General features: G+C 36.9%; 1 protein-coding gene across 1 annotated transcript in view; it reads right to left on the minus strand.

Annotated features, from left to right (window-relative positions):
* Positions 1-21,386, minus strand: part of LOC306965959 (integrin alpha-11-like) — a gene marked incomplete at its 5' end in the record, with an annotated part of 99,538 nt that overhangs the window by 20,236 nt on the left and 57,916 nt on the right. The window contains 6 exons of the mRNA XM_079560577.1: positions 1,219-1,385; positions 6,189-6,319; positions 6,389-6,592; positions 7,468-7,611; positions 10,843-10,991; positions 11,057-11,201. Of these exons, the coding sequence (XP_079416703.1) occupies positions 1,219-1,385; positions 6,189-6,319; positions 6,389-6,592; positions 7,468-7,611; positions 10,843-10,991; positions 11,057-11,201 (940 nt within the window). The remainder of the gene's footprint in view (positions 1-1,218; positions 1,386-6,188; positions 6,320-6,388; positions 6,593-7,467; positions 7,612-10,842; positions 10,992-11,056; positions 11,202-21,386) is intronic.

The raw sequence follows: 21,386 nt of genomic DNA on the forward strand, positions 1-21,386 counted from the left end.
TCTCCAGTTTGGCTTTACCCCAATCCAAAAGCTTCTGGAAAAAGGTGTGAAAATAGAGACAAAACTGAGACGAAAACAAGGATGGAGAAAACATTGACAAAGAAGTGACGAAAAATGGATGAAAAAGTGGCAAAAATGTCACAAGAAATTGACAAAAAATGGAAGAAAAAATGACAAAAATGTGACAAAATATGACAAAAAATACAAAAATATGATAAAAAATGGACAAAAAAGGACCAAAAAATGACCAAAAAACGACAAAAAAATGACAAAAAAATTGATAAAAAATTTAAAAAAATGGATAAAAAAAATTTACGAAAAAATGTGACAAAATGTGACCAAAAAATGTCAAAAAATTACAAATATTTGACTTTTTTTTTAAAAAATGATGAAAATGTGACAAAAAATGACCAAAAAATGTCAAAAAATTGACAAAGAAAAGACAAAAAATACAAAAAATTGAGAAAAATTTGACAAAAAAGGATCAAAAAATGACAAAAAAAATGACAAAAAAATTGACACAAAAAAAAGACAAAATATGACAAAAAATTCAAAAATTTGATTTAAAAAATTGGCTAAAAAATGACAAAAATGTGACGAAAATGTGACAAAATATGACAAAAAAATACAAAAATGTGATAAAAATTTTACCAAAAAAATAAAAATGACAAAATGTGACAAAAAAAATGACAAAAATTTCATTAAAAAAAACTGACGAAAAAATGACAAAAATGTGAAAAATGTGACAAAAAAAATTACAAAAAATTGACAATTTTTATTTATTTTTTTAAATGACGAAAATGTGAGAAAAAATTACAGAAAAATTACAAAAAAGTTACAAAAATGAGCTGAATTTCCAACAAAAAAATGTTGGAAAAAAATCCTCTTGGTTCAGGTGGGAGTTAAGAGGTTAATGGATTGTAAATGGAGGTTGATTGAGTTACAGATGTTTCACTTGTATCTATAGAAACGTCTTCAAAATGATTAAACTGATTCAGCAGAGGTCGATTTAAACTCCCAACAGCCATGTAGTATTTCTATGATGAATCAACTCTTAAAAATGGATTGTTTGGAACTGATTCCCCCATGACTGTGTTTTCAGAGCTTCTGTGAGATCGAGTATCAAGCACAACTTTCCCCTTGTCCTTCCGTCTGTCACACTTGTCGGGTTGAGGCAGGACGAGAGGCGTCTCCCCCCCCCGTCCCGCTGGCACTCACCCACGTCGGTGCGATGCGGGCGGCTGGTCCGGGCCTCCAGACTGAGGCACACGGTGACCGACATGCAGGTGACCTCCCGCCCTCCACGGACACAGTCTTTGTTAAACAGGTTCACCTTCTGCGGTTCAAAGGTCAGCCGCGCCACGATGCGAACCACCCCGCGAGACCTGCAGGGGAGCAATGTGAGACAATACAGTGCACCATGATGAACACAGCTGATAGACAATGGACCATAATCAATCTGAACATGACGTGAAATACAGATAAAATACAAACACGTAGACACAAACGACTGATTCACTGGTAGGCAGTCACCCTCTCTGTGCAGAGGAGTGCAAGACAACGATAAAAGGTGATAGGCGGCTGCATATAAGTAAGGATTAAACAACGAGGAGCCGTGCATTAGACGGTTATAATGCACAACGCGCAGTGTTGTTCCTCCTGCATTATAACGTCTAACGCGGCTCCTCGTTGTTTAATCCGCTTATACCAGGGTCCCACAAACGTAACATTTATAATAAATGTGTTTTTCATTGACTAAACTCACTAAATCTGCCAGACTACGGGACTATTTTGTGTGGGTTATTAGCCGGTCACTGAAGGCTGGTCTCAGAGCGAGTCATTCTCCGCAGCTATTACGAGGATCTCAGTCAGGCTCAACGACACAACATCAGCACAGAATCACAACACAACAGGACTAACCCGGAAACACTTTTCCCTGGAAGGAAACACCGATATGCGGCACTCGTGGGCAGGAGTTATTTACCTTTTACAAGGTTTAACCTGAAGCTAAAGCTAGCTAGCTCAACCAGCTCAACTGTTTATGGAAACAGCTGCGGTGGAGTCGCTCACACCTGGGCCCCCCCAACTCAAACTTTTATGTTTGACTTTACTAATCCAGACAAATATGCTTCAATGCAGGATCATTTTATGTACGTCTGAAAATGATGAATAGCCTTAACCGTTTCCAATAGAAATGTAAAGCTCATATGTTATTAACAGTAGCTAACCTAGCTGCTCACTCTCCTCTACAAACATTTAGCAAACATAAAATCCATCTCATACGTTCCTGTCAGTCACTAATTACGCCTTTATCTGACTCAGCTGTGTCATGCGTTGCTATGGCAACACCACAGCGGAGTGACATCCCAGTGATTTAACTACCGGACTACGTGTGCGGTTATACCAAAATAATGCACCAGCCAATCAGAATCCAGTATTCACCCAGACCATGGTATAAGAAAAAAAAACACCTAACCCCAAAAAAATTGCTACAAAAGGTTTTCCAAATGTAGTATCAGGTGAGCTTATTAACATACTAAAAGTCGACCAAAATCTGACCACTGGAAAGGTCTACTTTTCAAGATGGCGTCCAAGAGGGTGGCGAGATCCTCCTTTATTATTCATCCTAGACAAGTCATTCTGGTTCTAACCCCATGTTTTGGGCGTCTGGGAATCCAATGGGCTTGTTCACATTGTAGTCACATGATCACATAATTGTATAATAGAAATCATGGACAAACACTCTATATATTAACATTAGCGAGTTTGTCACGGCAACGGCACACATTTTCAACACAACCTGACGTCGCTTCCCAGAGGCTTAGCTGGGCCTGGACGGGCTCGTTTTAAAGCCCCGCCCCTCTTCTTCCCAACGCAATAAAAGGCAAGTCTCTGCGACATTTACTTACGGAGATATTCACTAAAGTCTGCGAGGCGAGCGACAGCGACCACCCTGACATGGTTTTAGCCTCTCTGTTAGCTTAGCATTTTATCAATTAGCATTTGCCGTGACAAACTCGCTCATGTTAATATATAGAGTGTTTGTCCACGATTTCTATTATACAATTATGTGATCATGTGACTACAATTTGAACAAGCCCATTGGATTCCCAGACACCCAAAACATGGGGTTAGAACCAGAATGACTTGTCTAGGATGAATAATAAAGGAGGATCTCGCCACCCTCTTGGACGCCATCTTGAAAATGAGACCTTTCCAGTGGTCAGATTTTGGTAGACTTTTAGTATGTTAATAAGCTCACCTGATACTACAGAAAACCATTGAAAAACCTTTTGTAGCAATGTTTTTTTGGGGTCAAACCATATTTTCAGCCGGCTATGACTGTCAACGGAGGTCTGGACTTCCCTTCTTCTCTTTCTCTGAAGTCATCAGCTGGTTATACTTCTCTGTAACTGGAACGATGGCAATAATCACCTTATCTTTGAGACAACTTCTAGAGACAACTTCTATCTCCAAAGAGCCGGGTCAAAACAGTCCAAACTATGGCTCGGGGCCATTTTCATTGGAACCCTGGCTTCCTGACTTCTTGTACTTTATTTTAGTCTTATTATCCAGCTCTTCACAACGTAAGTAGAAGCTCCGTTGATTTGAATGGGATTTCCCAACGTTCTACCGGTCATTATTTTCTGATAAAGGACCTCTGAGAAAAATAATGAGTTGGTGCTTTCATATCACTCCGCGCGTACGTAGCAGCGACACTTTCTGTCCCGTCACTGAGAGAGAAGTCTGGGAATCGCTCGTGAAGTTAACGTGAGTCTGACTTTCAACTTACCCTGAGATTGACCACCATTCCTCCAATTGCACCTTCAGCTAAGCAGCTAGGCTAGCTGCTAGCCTTGCTGCTTCTAGCCTAGCAAAACGTTGCCGCGCAACGCAAAAAACTTTTGTCGCGTAAGTCATTAAATAAACCTTTCGACCTTCATAAAAGTGTACGAAGTTTATGTTGTGTGTGTTCAGTTGGCAAATTTTCATTTTTTCATTTATTTATTCATTTGAGCAGAAAAAAGTAAGCCAACATTTACAGAAAGAAAAAATACAAAACAAGACTTTGTGCTCAAAAGGAGTAGGAAGACGTTCAAAGAACTAGTAAACCTGCCCCTTATCTCTCATTCAAGTCATCATCACATTAATTTTCCGCCAGACTCATGCAAGAAACCGATGCATGAGTCTGAGCTTACATATTGATATAAATCGTTTATGATCGCACAAAATGTCAAAGAATTTCATCATTTACAGTTACCAAAAAATATAAATAAAGGATTTATCATTTACAGTCGTAAATAAATAAATACACCATATGGTACATAAGAGTTATACTAAGGCACATCTCTCTTTCGTTCTGATCACACCAAAATATATATAATATCGCTCAGCCCTGTTATACCAACTATACCCAATGTACAAGCTCCGTATAACCATGTAGAAACAGAAACTATCTGTCCATAGTCATTCACTTAAGACTGACAGGGAAAGGGAAAGAAAAAAGACATGTAAACATCCTTGAAGTTTACATACATATATGTGATCTATGAACATATTGGAAACATGTGTTTTGTCCTTTGTCATGTAGACTTGAACTAACAAGCTGACCTCACTTTCACACAAAATGATTTCCAAACGCACAAAAACGTACTGTAGTCGATGCAAAATAATGCTTTAGGGTCTTAACTTTCTTTATATTTTCATATTCATATCCAGGCAAATACACACAAAAACGCAAGTGTCTGCCTGTCTAAGAATGTAATAGTTATTATGATACTTCGCTAGCATACTTTTGGCCGTATAATAAGCGGATAATGTAAAGAACGCTGGTCATTATCGGGAAAATAAGCACCGACAGGGCATTGTTACACTTAGCACTATATGAATAGCAGTAATAATCATAGGGATGTCATGATCGTTGTTTTTTTTGTTGTTGTTTTTTTTTCCTTCAGAAGCTCGTTATTGGCTTCACAGAATATGTTTGTCTTAAAGGAATAGGCCACCGTTTTTACATACTGAGATATGTTCTTACCTCACTTTAGTCGTGTTAATATATCCCCGTCTGGTCTTTGTCCGTGCGCTCACACATACGCAGCCTCTCCCACATGTCACATAGCTCCAAAAAAGCTCACGATAGAAGCTACCAAGCTCTTCCACGTGTTCCCTATTTAAATAAAGTTACGTGAAGTGTTTTCATGCGAAGTATATTTACCCAGAAATGTAACATGTGGATTTTATAAGCAAATAAAAAGGGGGACTATATTGTGAGGCGTAATGATACGAGGAGCAAAACGTCCGCGCAGTAACTCCTAAAGGTTATTGACGGAAGTGAGCGGGGGAAGTCTTTAGACGGGGATATATTAACTCAGCTAAAGTGAGGTAAGAACATATTTTAGTATGTAAAAACGGTGGCCTATTCCTTTAAGATTAATTGTCGTAAATGGTAGGGCTGTGCAATTAATCGAAATTCGATTACGATTTCGATTACAAAAGTAAACGATTACAAAATTAGCATAATCGCAAAAAATCGATTATTTTTTCTTTCAATTTTTTTTTTCAAATTTTTAATTTTTGTCACTTTTTTGCTGGATTTTTGTCTTTTTTTTGCTGGATTTTTGTCATTTTTTTGCTGGATTTTTGTAATTTTTTTCTGGATTTTTTTTTCATTTTTCTGCTGGATTTTTGTCTTTTTTATGGATTTTTGTAATTTTTTTGATGGATTTTTGTCACTTTTTTGCTGGATTTTTGTCACTTTTTTGCTGGATTTTTGTCACTTTTTTGCTGGATTTTTGTCACTTTTTTGCTGGATTTTTGTCACTTTTTTGATGGATTTTTGTCTTTTTTTGATGGATTTTTGTCTTTTTTTTATGGATTTTTGTCACTTTTTTGATGGATTTTTGTCACTTTTTTGATGGATTTTTGTCTTTTTTTTATGGATTTTTGTCACTTTTTTGCTGGATTTTTTTTAAAGGCAACACATAATCGTTTGAATAATTGTGATTTCAATTATGACAAACATAATCGTGATTATTATTTTTTCAATAATCGAGCAGCCCTAGTAAATGGTCAATAATGGACATGAACGGAGGTGAGTGATAATGGTGGTCTATGATCGACCACTCCCACAGGTCACACAGGCCCCGGTATCCTTACACTGTAACACCATGTGGATGCCTGAGTCTCACCAGACGAGGACAGCGGCCCCCAGAGCCCCCACAGACAGGTCCACCAGTCCATCTGCGTTTACGTCCAGGACGCCGTGAAGACTCTGCCCAAAGTACTGCAGCCCAGAGCCGAACCCCGAGGCCGAGATCCTCTGAAGAGACAGAACACGGCTTTCACTCCGCTTTCAGATGAACGTGCTGCTGTATGTTCGGGTCTGCACCTGCTTGAACGGCCTCTGGATGGTCCTGTCCTGTCCGTGAAACACATACACCGCCCCCTGGTGGTCGTCCTCCAGCGGCGCGCCCACCGCCAGCTCCTTGAACCCGTCCCCGTTCATGTCGGGCAGATCGGCCAGGGCTGAGCCGAACCGGGAGTTGTGGGAGAGGCCGGAGGGCTCCAGCTCCCCCTGCTGGACGAATGACAGCTGCACACACGACATCAGAACAGATCCATAGGTCTCAGAATAAATCATTAGTTTAACCCCCTTAACTCCCACCTGAACCGAGTACGTTTTCTCCAGTTTGGCTTTTCCCCAATCCACAAGCTTCTGGAAAAAAGGTGTGAAAATAGCGACAAAACTGAGACGAAAACAATGATGGAAATGTGACAAAAAAGTGAGAAAACATTGATGAAAAAGTGACGAAAAATGGATGAAAAAGTGGCAAAAATGTCACAAAAATGTCACAAGAAATTGACTAAAAATGGACTAAAAAATTACAAAAAAAAAAAAAAAAAAAAAAAGAAATGACAAAAATGTGAGAGAAATGTGAGAAAATTTTTCCAAAAAAAAGACAAAAATGTGATTAAAATTTACAAAAAAATTACAAAAAATTGACAAAAAAAATAAAAAAAATGAAAAAAATGTGAGAAAAAAATGACAAAAAATTGCTAAAAAATGGACGAAAAAATTACAAAAATGTGACAAAAAATGGACAAAAAAAATGATAAAAATGTGACAAAAATGCGAGAAAAACTTTCCAAAAAAAACAACAAAATATGACAAATATGTGAGAAAATATGACCAAAAAATGACAAAAATATGACAAAAAATTGCTAAAAAAAAAAAAAGACAATAAATGACAAAAATGTCACAAGAAATTACAAAAAATGATTTTTTTTTTTACAAAAATGTGAGAAAAAATGACAAAAAAATGACAAAAAAGTTACAAAAATGAGTTGACAAAAAAATGATGGAAAAAATCTGATGACGTGAGGAAAAAGATCCTCTCGGTTCAGGCGGGAGTTAAGGGGTTAAAGCTACCACTGGATTTGAATAATCTTCCTGGCTGTAGTTCTTACCTTGTCGGTGACCGAGTAGAGATAGACCGTCCCCTGTTCCCAGCCCTGGGAGTAGAACATGGGCGCAGACACCAGCAGCACGTCTGTCTGACCATCACCGTCTATGTCCACGGACAACAGGACGCCGCCAAAGTACGAGCCGATCTGAGACACAAACCTTTATTTATTCCTTTGTGAACATTGTTTTCTGTGAGAGTAAATAAAACGCTGACAGAAAAGACAAAGGGACAGAGGGATATTGTTCATCCAATTACACAATGGAGATCATTTACTTCACTCAAACTTGGCTGGAAATACTGTTTAAAGTGGTGCTAGCCCACAGCTAGCTTTGCCCGTTAGCCTGTTAGCTTCTTCTTCATGATTCTATTAGTGTGTATTGGGGCCTCTGACCCGTAGGCAGGAAAGTTGCAATTGTGATTTTCTGGCCAGAGACGCCAGGGCAGTGTTAATTTCGTCGACTAAAATATTTAGTCCTAATTTTAGTCAAAGTGATATTTTTGTGACTAAATTTGGACTAAAACTAAATTAAAAGTTTCTCATGAGACTAAAACTATGGCTAAAATGTCCAGATATTTGAGTCGACTAAAATCAGACTAAATAAAAATGAAAAGGAGAGACTAAAATCATCCAAACTTGTATTGAGCGTCTGAAAGAGCCTCAGATCATGTAAATTCTCTGTTAAAGGATCAGCTCTGAGCTTTGTTCATGTGGAGCAGCTCCATGAAGCAGAGGAACAACATTAAACATGATTAGAATCAATATTAGCAATGCAAAGTCCACTAAATTAGTGTTAATTTTAGTCGACTAAAACTAAACTAAAATTAACGTCTTACCGCCCGCCTAAACCAAATGCATTCTGTCCTCTTTGGCCATTATATAGGCCTGTGTAGCACCTCATTTGAAAGCTAAGACCCACAAAACTGATCTTTTTCCTCGCGTTGTTGCTGTGTTGTGTCACCTTTTGTATGTTTTATTTTCACATTTTTGTTGAGTTTTTGTCGCATTTTTGTAGAATTTTTCTAATTTTTTGGTTGAATTTTTGTTGAATTTTTGTTGAATTTTTGTTGAATTTTTGTTGAATTTTTGTCACATTTTTGTTGAATTTTTGTCACATTTTTGTCACATTTTTGTCACATTTTTGTCACATTTTTGTCACATTTTTGTAGAATTTTTGTCACATTTTTGTCACATTTTTGTTGAATTTTTGTCACATTTTTGTAGATTTTTTGTTGAATTTTTGTCACATTTTTGTCACATTTTTGTCACATTTTTGTTGAATTTTTGTCACATTTTTGTCACATTTTTGTCACATTTACATCCTTGTTTTCTTCTAATTTTTTGTGGCTATTTTGCTGCTTTTTTCCCCAAGAATCTTTTTAATTAGGGTAAAGCCAAACTGGAGAAAATGGGATCCGTTCAGGTGGAAGTTAAGAGGTTAAATTACACTTTAGTCAAAAGACTAAAACTAAATTAAAATATGTTGGGGGGAGATGAAAGACCCTCAATCATCCCACTTCTATCACGCCCAGAGGGACTACGGGAAGATTTATTTAAGTAAACAAGTTACTTAGCGCTGATTTAGCTTGAGCTAGTTTTCACAATATAAACAGTATTTAACCACTCACCCATTACAGCCAGCAGTCCACATATAATCACACTAAAGTATCACTAAAGGTCATATTTATATTCACAGTTATCTGGTTTTCCAATAGTACTTTTCTGGTATTGCGAGCGAAGACCTTCAGGTTCTGTACATTGATGCTCAAACTAAACGGAGTGGGAAGAAGTAGGACTCCCTGAACTCCACGACCGAGAGTCAGTAACTTTCTAAATACCTCTGAGTATAAATGACAGACTGATGGCAGTACTTCATCCTGATTTACTTCACGATATTCCTAATCATTTGTGCTCATCGCCGCAGCTGAAGACGAGCCCTGAGCAGATAAATAGATCCAGCCTGTGTTTCCCATCTGTTTTTAATGAGTCTGATGCTCGAGGCGAGAATCTGGATCGTCCCGGCTCCATGTGCCTCCCACGTGTGACGGGACAGAGCATAGTTTCCACCTCAGCAATGTACAGAAGCAAACGGGGTCAGAAACCGGGATTAAACAAGGACTGGACCCGGACTAAACCAGGTAAACCAATGTACATAAGCAAACGGGGCCAAAAACCGGGATTAAACCAGGACTGACCCGGACTAAACCAGGAACAAGGCAAAGCACAAGGGATAAAGTGACTGGAACTGAGGATGGTTATAGGTTCTGACTTACCGAGGAAATAAACTGCCCCAGTTTTAAAAAAGCACCAAAACAGCCACAAAAAAATTAGAAGAAAACAAGGATGTAAACGCAACAAAGATGTGACAAAAATGTGACAAAAATGTGACAAAAATGTGACAAAAATTCAAAAAAAATTAAACAAAAACTCAATAAAAATGTGACAAAAATTCAACAAAAAAGTGACAAAAATTTAACAAAAATGTGACAAAAATTAAACAAAAATTCTACAAAAATTCAACAAAAATGTGACAAAAATTCAACAAAAATTCAACAAAAATTCAACAAAAATGTGACAAAAATTCAACAAAAATGTGACAAAAATAATAAAAAAAATCAACAAAAATGTGACAAAAATGTGACAAAAATGTGACAAAAATGTGACAAAAAAAAAAAAATCAACAAAAATGTGACAAAAATGTGACAAAAATTTAACAAAAATGTGACAAAAATTCAACAAAAATGTGACAAAAATGTGACAAAAACTCAACAAAAATGTGACAAAAGTTCAACTAAAATGTGACAAAAATTCAACAAAAATGTGACAAAAATTCAACACAAATGTGACAAAAATTCAACAAAAAACGACAAAAATTCAACAAAAATGTGACAAAAATTCAGCAAAAATTCAACAAAAATGTGACAAAAATTCAGCAAAAATTCAACAAAAATGTGACAAAAATTCAACACAAATTCAACAAAAATTTAACAAAATGTGACAAAAATTCAAAAAAAATGAGAAAAATTCAACAAAAATGTGACAAAAACTCAACAAAAAGTGACAAAAATGTGACAAAAATGTGACAAAAATTCAACAAAAATGTGACAAAAATTCAACAAAAAACGACAAAAATGTGATAAAAATGTGATAAAAATGTGACAAAAATGCGACAAAAATTCAACAAAATGTGACAAAAATTCAACAAAAATGTGACAAAAATTCAACAAAAATGTGACAAAAATTCAAAAAAAATTCAACAAAATGTGACAAAAATTCAACAAAAATGTGACAAAAATTCAACAAAAATGTGACAAAAATTCAACAAAAATGTGACAAAAATGACAACAACAAAAAAACATACGAAAGGTACTGTTGTACCTGATGCCCCGCCAGCGAGTGCAGGATGGTGAGGTTTCCCGTGTTTTTCAGGGTGAAGACGATGACTTTGCCCGTGTGGTTGAACCGAGGAGCTCCGGCCACGTAGATCTGAGAGCCGTGAGCGGACGTGAGGGAGCCCAAGGAGTAACCTGCGAAAAGGAACATGGAGGACGTGGAAGGAGGAAGTGATGGCAGACGAGAGATTAGTTCATACCCAGATACGCTCCGTGGTTCTTCAGCTCCTCCGGGAACTCGTCCCGATACGAGGACTTAGGAGGGACCACTTTGTCCTGTTTGGTCTCCTTCAGGACGGCCCCGGTCCAGTCATACGCCCCCACGGCCCCGAGGAGAACCCCGTCCTGAGGAGAGGACAGCAGGAATATCACACTGGTGTTTTGGGAGGCCATTTTGAGGTGCTGAATCAAAAAATCACGTTGACGAAGTGTATTGTCTTTGGGTGCCTCTCTGTCCACAATTAGGGGGAGACTGGGGCTGGTTGTCACTTAATTTGCATTTCTGCAGATATTTTGGTGCAGCAGCAGCAGCGCCTACAGTTGATGAAAGCTACATACTGGCCCGATTATTGTTTTTTACGTAAGTTCACTTCTTAGAAATGCCAAACGAAGCCCCAGGGCGAGTCGTAACATCCCTTAGAGTTTTAACAGAATTAAAGAAAGCAAAAGCATGTGCTTCATTGAACACAGATTGGAAAATCTAACCTGATACAGAAAAGTGAATTCCTTTTTTAGATTCTGCGTTGCAACAATGGTCTAAATAAAAGCACAGACTCCTGTTCTGGCCTCCTTGGACTGGCTCCCCCTTCATCCAACAGGATCCACTTTAAGGTCCTATTCATGGTTTTTAAATGTTTGAACGGGTTCACTGCAAAAAGTAATTAACTAGACTAGATGTTGTTTGGCATTTGTCCTCGATTATTAGGCCCGAGCGGCCTGCCGTCGCAAGGGCCTATTGTAATCGCAATCACAGCGCACTGAACCTAACTGCGCATAAACTCACCGTGTAAAACAGCGGAGGTGTGGGCCCTTTATACTTATTATTGCATTCAAATGAAATGAAATGAAATATAGTGTGAATGGGGGTATAGTGGATGACGAGCGCAAGCTCAAAATCACCCCAGCTCATCTCGAGATGTGGGGCATCAAAAGTTATCCAAATTTTTCGTCTATGTTTCACGGTTTGTTTGCGGCGAAGCCGCAATCTTTCCGAAGAAATTTGCGATTCATCGTAAACTAAAAAACGCTCCCATTCGCACAAACAAACTCCGATTAAAAATCGGAAATATACATTTTATTGACCTTCAACCCCTGGACACAACAAATGTGAAAAAGTGCCATTGGGCGCGATAGCGTCCCCTCCAGGTGCAGAAGAAAAAATGCATTATGGGAAAAACAATTAGTTTCTTGGAAATGGATGAAATTCGGTACAAAAATAGTTGATGGCGTCCCGATCAAAAAAGCCAATGAGACCCATATCGTATTTTGTACGGTGTTGCCATGGTGACGCCCGGGCCCCCCCATGTAATTCTAACGGGGCTGACACATAAATCTCACATTATACAACATTACAGCGCGTTAGCGCCCCCTGTCAGGAGCTTGTGGACAGAGGTCATGGAAATACGGCCCGTTAGGGCCGTCTGATGCTAATTGTGAAATTTAAAAGATTACGGGCGCGCTAGCGCCCTCTGCAGGCTGGAGCCATTATTCACATGGAGAGGCTAAAAATGTAGTTTTGATGTTTACTGACAAAGATTATTGGCACATCGGGACAATAAAATGCAGTCTGGCGCCCTCAGTACGGTTATGGCGCGGCAATAGAAGCGCTAAAGGAGGCACGGCCCGCGAGGGCCGTTCGATGCCGCTTGCGGCTTTAATTTCACTTGTTCTGAGATGTTTCTGACTCGTTTCGATACATTTCGTTCTTATTTCAGGTCATTTTCTTTGCCAATGGAGAAAAGAAAATTGGTCTTATCTCATTGGTGATTTTACTTTCTTATTTCAAGCGAGATTTACCCTAGAACTGGTCTGAAATGTCCTCAAACAAGCAAAGTAAACTTGGTCCAATCAGGAAAAGTGTCTAAATGAGTGAAAACCGCTCAAAACAAGATACATTTCCTCAATTCAACTTATTTAAGCCAATGCTTGATATTCACTTTTTGCAGTGATATTGGCCCCGTCTTACCAGTCGGAGCTTCTGTCTGTTCTTGTCCCAAAGAGGACAACGAGGTCGGACATCGAATAATGTTCGATGTCCCAAGATCATGGATGAAAACGTCCACACTTTGGATCAGTCTTACCTTAAAACTGCTCAGTCTTTGAATACTTTAAATCTCTTTATTTAAGTAAAATAGACTTTCCCCCATCACACTTGTCCCTCCTAAAGCCTACAGGCCCAAATAATCACAGAAATATCCGCAAAGTCACAAAGGATTTCAAACTCTTTCAGTGGATCTTTCTCTCCCACAGTTTCTGCTGTTCTACATCTGAAACACATACATGTCAAAATGTTGCTTATCACTGCTGTTCAAACACATGCCTAGAACACCATCTACATTAAACGCCTCGAATCCCTCTGAGGCTCTAAACGCCCCACTTTCTCTCCACGGATCAGAACTATGGTGGTAAAGTGAGATCAGAGCGATGCAGTTTGATCCTATAGATCCCAGTCCAAAAGCTGCAGGAAAAAAGCTGAGACGAAAACAATGATGGAAATGGGACAAAAAAAAGTGAGAAAACATTGACAAAAAAGTGACGAGAAATTGATGAAAAAGTGGCAAAAATGTGACAAAAATGTGACAAAAAAATGACAAAAAAATGACAAAAAATGTGACAAAAATGTGACAAAAATGTGACAAAAATGTGACAAAAATGTGACAAAAATGTGACAAAAAAATGACAAAAATGTGACAAAAAATGTGACAAAAATGTGACAAAAAAATGACAAAAATGTGACAAAAATGTGACAAAAAATGTGACCAAAAAATGTGACAAAAAAATGACCAAAAAATGACCAAAAAATGACCAAAAAAGTGACAAAAATGTGACAAAAATGTGACAAAAATGTGACAAAAATGTGACAAAAAATTACAAAAAATGTGAAAAAAATGTGAAAAAAATGTGACAAAAAATTTCAAAAAAGTGACAAAAATGTGACCAAAAAATGTGACAAAAAATGACCAAAAATGTGACAAAAATGTGACAAAAAAATGACCAAAACATTACAAAAATGTGCTAAAAATTTCACAAAAAAATTACCAAAATTTCACAAAAAATGACAAAAAGTTACAAAAATGAGTGGAATACCCAACATAAAAATGATGCAAAAAAACGTGATGTCATGAGGAAAAAGATCCTCTCGGCTCAGGCGGGACTTAAGAGGTTAAGAATTACGTCGGCTACTCTTTCTATTTCTCACGGTGTGACCCGAGCGGGGTCGGGTCACGAATCCCTTTCACTGTTAAAATGTTGGTTGCGGCGCCAAAAGGTTGAGAACCACTGCATTAGATGATGTAGATGAAGAGGGAGGAGTCTGAGCACAATGTGTGGTTACAGTTTGAGATCAGAATTAATGTCTGTAAGATTTGAAAGCGCTCCCCACCACAGCGTCAGAGTCATATATCTGAGGAGCATTTGTACAACACATGTGGAGACGATGCAGCCTGAATGACATCGTCACAGAGGGGGAAGAAGAAGAAGAATCGTGGAGATATACGGCACTTTTCCTGGTATTCAAACAAAGTCATTCCATTATTCATTCACTCAACATTTTCCAACCAATATGACACACGGTCAACATCTCTGTAAATCTAAGAAATTCAAGGCGAGACATGGCAGGTGAAAAGACAGCGGCCAATGTGAGTATACGGGTTAAAAATGTTAAAATTAAGCATTTTCCTGTTCCAGACATGGCCTAATGTGTAGAATGAGCTCAGACCTGTTCACCACGACTGCCTCTAAAATCCTGCACTGTCACTCAGAAAGGTTTAATTGAACTCCCACCTGAACCGAGCACTTTTTCTCCAGCTTTACCCCAATCCAAAAGCTTCTGGAAAAAAGGTGTGAAAATGGCGACAAAACTGAGATGAAAACAAGGATGAAAATGTGAAAAAAGTGAGAAAAAATGTACAAAAAATGTTCAAAAAAATGACAAAAATTGACAAAAATTTGACAAAAAAGTGAGAAAAATTTGACGAAAAAGTGACCAATTTTTTTTTTTTAATGATGAAAAAAGTGACAAAAAATGTACAAAAAAATGACAGAAATGAATAAAAAATTGACGAAAAAGTGAGAAAAAATTGACGAAAAATTGAGAAAAAATTGACGAAAAAGTGATAAAAAAATTGACAAAAAATGCAAATAATTTTTTAAAAAAGTGACCCAAAAAAATATTCAAAAAATTGACAAAAAAGTGAGGAAAAAAGTCACAAAAATTTGACAAAAATGAGATAACTGACCAACAAAAAAAGTGATGAAAAAAAAAATCTGATGATGTGAGGAAAAAGATCAATTCAGTTTTGTAGGTCTTAGCTTTCAAATGAGGTGTTACACTGGGTAAAGCTGAACTGGAGAAAATGCTCTCGGTTCAGGCATCACTTAAACGGGGGGTATTATGGAAAATGTACTTTTTCCAGCTTTCCATCATGTTATTCTGTCACTCCCTCATTAAAAACACGCCTGAAGTGTTGCCTTGGCACATTCACGTATTTCTGAGTAATCGGTAAAAACTCTGATGGCGGCCATTTTAGGGATAGGTTTGCCTGAGTCCTCCTAGGAACGCCCCCACCTCCTGGAGACGCCTCCGAGCTTTCGTCACCAGCCGAGTAACCAACCACTGCTCCTCAGCAGAACCCCCTCCCCACTGATGCCACAGACAGCGTGTGGAGGGGGCGTGTCTAAAGGCTCAGAGGTTCTTAAAGAGACAGAGGCCTATTTCAAGACATTCACTACAGCCATTTTGAGAGAGACATTTTATACAAGGCAGTTATTCTAATTTACTGCATTTACAGACCAGCAGAAGGTTTGTCATCATTGTAGTGTGATATAGACTGAAAAAAGCAGAATACCCCCTCTTTAACCGCTTAACTCCCGCCTGAACCGAGAGGATCTTTTTCCTCACGTCATCAAATATTTTTTTTCCATCATTTTTTTTGTTGGGTATTCAACTCATTATTGTAACTTTTTTGACATTTTTTTGTCATTTTTTTAATCAATTTTTCATCAAATTTTTGTCTTTTTTGTGCCATTTTTTGTCACATTTCTGTTATTTTTTCGTCATTTTTTAATCAAATTTTTATCACATTTTAGTCCATTTTTTTTCAAATTTTTGTCAAATTTTTGTCATTTTTTATCAAATTTTTATCAAATTTTTGTCATTTTTTTATCAGTTTTTTTTTTAATTTTTTGTCACATTTCCGTCATTTTTTTGTCATTTTTTAATCAAATTTTTATCAAATTTTTGTCATTTTTTGTCATTTTTTTATCACATTTTTTTTCATTTTTTGTCACATTTTTGTCATTTTTTGTGCCATTTTTTGTCAATTTTTTGTCATTTTTTATCAAATTTTTATCAAATTTTTGTCATTTTTTATCACATTTTTTTTAATTTTTTGTCACATTTTTGTCACATTTTTGTCATTTTTTTGTCATTTTTTAATCAAATTTTTATCAAATTTTTGTCATTTTTTTGTCACATTTTTGTCATTTTTTTGTCACTTTTTTTTCCATCATTGTTTTCGACTCAGTTCTGTCTCTATTTTCACACCTTTTTTCCAGAAGCTTTTGGATTGGGGTAAAGCCAAACTGGAGAAAACGTGCTCGGTTCAGGTGGGAGTTAAGGGGTTAAAGAGACAGAGGCCTATTTCAACACATTCACTACAGCCATTTTGAGAGAGACATTTTATACAAGGCAGTTATTCTAATTTACTGCATTTACAACAGAAGGTTTGTCATCATTGTAGTGTGATATAGACTGGTGCTATGGGACTGAAAAAAGCAGATTACCCCCTCTTTAATAATAAAGTGGCATTTCGGTGATGCTCCGGCTCCTTTGACCATTACCTCATCCCTCCCCATCACCGTTCATCATCCCCTGATCCCGGTGTGATCCACCTGATCCACCTGACTCCTCTTTTCCACATTACCCTGACAGATCCCGCACTTTCGCTCCCCGAATCCAGGAAACCTCCCGGCGCTTTCGGTGACGATATCCGCGCCTCGGCCTGGTCCCCATGTGATATTTCATAAAGTATGTGCGGGAGAGAAGCTGCTTTTTTACGCTGACGGCAAAACCATCTGCTGCGAGTTACAAACTTTCCACGACACACTTTCTTTTCTTTTCTTTTCTGATGCCACAGACAGCGTGTGGAGGGGGCGTGTCTAAAGGCTCAGAGGTTCTTAAAGAGACAGAGGCCTATTTCAAGACATTCACTACAGCCATTTTGAGAGAGACATTTTATACAAGGCAGTTATTCTAATTTACTGCATTTACAGACCAGCAGAAGGTTTGTCATCATTGTGGTGTGATATAGACTGGTGCTATGGGACTGAAAAAAGCAGAACACCCCCTCTTTAACCGCTTAACTCCCGCCTGAACCGAGAGGATCTTTTTCCTCACGTCATCAGATATTTTTTTTCCATCATTTTTTTTGTTGGGTATTCAACTCATTTTTGTAACTTTTTTGACATTTTTTTGTCATTTTTTTAATCAATTTTTCATCAAATTTTTGTCTTTTTTTTGTGACATTTTTTGTCACATTTCTGTCATTTTTTCGTCATTTTTTAATCAAATTTGTATCACATTTTAGTCCATTTTTTGTCAAATTTTTGTCATTTTTTTTGTCACATTTTTGTCATTTTTTGGTCCATTTTTTGTCATTTTTTTGTCTTTTTGTCAAATTTTTGTCATTTTTTGTCATTTTTTTGTCATTTTTTTGTCTTTTTTTTTTGTCACATTTCTGTCATTTTTTTTGTCATTTTTTAATCAAATTTTTATCAAATTTTAGTCATTTTTTTTCATTTTTTTTTCATTTTTTTGTCACATTTTTTTTCATTTTTTGTCACATTTTTGTCATTTTTTAGTCATTTTTTAATCAAATTTTTATCAAATTTTTGTCAATTTTTTGTCATTTTTTGTCACATTTTTTTTTTCTTTTTTTTTTTTTTCATTTTTGTCATTTTTTGTCATTTTTTAATCAAATTTTTATCACATTTTTGTCACATTTTTGTCATTTTTTGTCACATTTTTGTCATATTTTTGTCATTTTTTAATCAATTTTTTGTCATTTTTTTGTCACATTTTTTTTCATTTTTTGTCACATTTTTGTCACATTTTTGTCATTTTTTCGTCAATTTTTTGTCACATTTCCATCATTGTTTTCATCTCAATTCTGTCTCTATTTTCTCACCTTTTTTCCAGAAGCTTTTGGATTGGGGTAAAGCCAAACTGGAGAAAACGTGCTCGGTTCAGGCGGGAGTTAAGAGGTTCTTAAAGAGACAGAGGCCTATTTCAAGACATTCACTACAGCCATTTTGAGAGAGACATTTTATACAAGGCAGTTATTCTAATTTACTGCATTTACAGACCAACAGAAGGTTTGTCATCATTGCAGTGAGATATAGACTGGTGCTGTGGGACTGAAAAAAGAATAATAAAGTGGCATTTCGGTGATGCTCCTGCTCCTTTGACCATTACCTCATCCCTCCCCATCATCGTTCATCATCCCCTGATCCCAGTGTGATCCACCTGATCCACCTGACTCCTCTTTTCCACATTACTCTGACAGATCCCGCACTTTCACTCCCCGAATCCAGGAAACCTCCCGGCGCTTTCGGTGACGATATCCGCGCCTCGGCCTGGTCCCCATGTGATATTTCATAAAGTATGTGCGGGAGAGAAGCTGCTTTTTTACGCTGACGGCAAAACCATCTGCTGCGAGTTACAAACTTTCCACGACACACTGTCTTTTCTTTTCTTTTCTTCCCCCCCCTCCTGGTATTTGATGGAGTACAGTTTGCCCTGGACCAAAAGGGACATATTTCTGGGCTTTGGTAAGAGGTGCAAAACGTTCTGTTACGAATACTTAATACAAATACTGCTTTTCAAGATGCTCAAAGAAGAAGGTGAAATACAGATGTAAGGCAGACGAGGGGAGTGTGGCCCGTGTCCAGTGGCCGCTGGGTAATCTGGGAATGGACTCTCACAGCTGTGCTATTGGGAGGGAGGGAGGGAGGGAGGGAGGGAGGGAGGGAGGAAGAAACACAGAGAGAAAGAAGGGAGGAGGAAGGAAAGGGGAAGGAAGGAAGGAAAGAAAGAAAGAAAAAAAGGACGGGAGGAAGGAACAAATACTGAATGAATCAAAAACGAAGAAAGGGAGGAAGAAAGAAAGAAAGAAAGAAATTAGCAACAAAACTGAGACGAAAACAAGGATGAAAATGTGAAAAAAGTGAGAAAAAATGTACAAAAAAAAAAGAATCGATAAAAATTTGACCAAAAAGTGAGAAAAAATGGATGAAAAAGTGACAAAAAATTGACCAAAAAAATCGGAAAATGTGACGAAAAAGTCACGAAAATTTGAAAGAAAGAAAGGACAGAAGGAAGGAAGGAAGGAAGGAAGGAAGGAAGGAAGGAAGGAAAGGGGAAGGAAGGAAAGAAAGAAAAAAAAGGACGGAAGGACAGGAGGAAGGAACAAATACTGAATGAATCAAAAACGAAGAAAGGGAGGAAGCAAGAAAGAAAGAAGAAAAAAGGTGTGAAAATAACAACAAGACTGAGACGAAAACAAGGATGAAAATGTGAAAAAAGTGAGAAAAAATTTACAAAAAAATGACAAAAAAAATGACAGAAATCGATAAAAATTTGACCAAAAAGTGAGAAAAAATTGATGAAAGAGTGACAAAAATTTGAAAGAAAGAAAGAAAGAAAGGACAGAAGGAAGGAAGGGAGGAACAAATACCGAATGAATCAAAAAAGAAGGGAGGGAGGGAGAAAAGAAGAAAGAAAGAAAGAAAGAAAGAAAGAAAGAAAGAAAGAAAGAAAGAAAGAAGAAAAAAGGTGTGAAAATAGCAACAAAACTGAGACGAAAACAAGGATGAAAATGTGAAAAAAGTGAGAAAAAATTTACCAAAAATTTACAAAAAAATGACAGAAATCGATAAAAATTTGACCAAAAAGTGAGAAAAAATTGATGAAAAAGTGACAAAAAATGGACCCCAAAAAAATCGGAAAATTTGACGAAAAAGTCACGAAAATTTGAAAGAAAGAAAGAAAGAAAGAAAGAAAGAAAGAAAGGACCGAAGGAAGGAAGGAAAAAGAAAGGAACACAGAGAGAAAGAAGGGAGGAGAAAGGAAAAGGGAAGGAAGGAAAGAAAGAAAGAAAAAAAAGGACGGAAGGACAGAAGGAAGGAACAAATACTGAATGAATCAAAAAAGAAGAAAGGGAGGAAGAAAGAAAGAAGAAAAATGTGTGAAAATAGCAACAAAACTGAGACGAAAACAAGGATGAAAATGTGAAAAAAGTGAGAAAAAATGTACAAAAAAATGACAGAAATCGATACAAATTTGACCAAAAAGTGAGAAAGAAAGGACAGAAGGAAGGAAGGAAAAAGACAGGAACACAGAGAGAAAGAAGGGAGGAGGAAGGAAAAGGGAAGGAAGGAAAGAAAGAAAAAAAAGGACGGAAGGACAGAAGGAAGGAAGGAACAAATACCGAATGAATCAAAAAAGAAGGGAGGGAAGGAGAGAATAAGAAAGAAAGAAAGAAAGAAAGAAAGAAAGAAAGAAAGAAAGAAAGAAGAAAAAAGGTGTGAAAATAGCAACAAAACTGAGACAAAAACAAGGATGAAAATGTGAAAAAAGTGAGAAAAAATGTACAAAAAAATGACAGAAATCGATAAAAAATTGACCAAAAAGTGAGAAAAAATTTATGAAAAAGTGACAAAAATTTGAAAGAAAGAAAGAAAGAAAGAAAGAAAGAACAGAAGGAAGGAAGAAAAAAGAAAGAAACACAGAGAAAGAAGGGAGGATGAAGGAAAAGGGAAGGAAGGAAATAAATAAATAAAGGACGCAAGGACAGAAGGACGGAAGGAAGGAAGGAACAAATACCGAATGAATCAAAAGGAAGGGAGGGAGAAAAGAAGGAAGAAAGAAAGAAAGAAAGAAAGAAAGAAAGAAAGAAAGAAAGAAAGAAAGAAAGAAAGAAAGAAGAAAAAAGGTGTGAAAATAGCAACAAAACTGAGACGAAAATGTGAAAAAAGTGAGAAAAAATTTACAAAAAATGTACAAAAAAATGACAGAAATCGATAAAAATTTGACCAAAAAGTGAGAAAAAATTGATGAAAAAGTGACAAAAATTTGAAAGAAAGAAAGAAAGAAAGAAAGAAAGAAAGAAAGAAAGAAAGAAAGAAAGAAAGGACAGAAGGAAGGAAGGAAGGAAGGAACAAATACTGCATGAATCAAAAAAGAAGGGAGGGAGAAAAGAAGGAAGAAAGGAAGGAAAAAGAAAGAAATACAAAATGAAAGAAGAAAAAAGG

This window comes from Gobius niger (genome assembly GCF_951799975.1).
Source record: "Gobius niger genome assembly, chromosome: 7".
Taxonomy (NCBI): domain Eukaryota; kingdom Metazoa; phylum Chordata; class Actinopteri; order Gobiiformes; family Gobiidae; genus Gobius; species Gobius niger.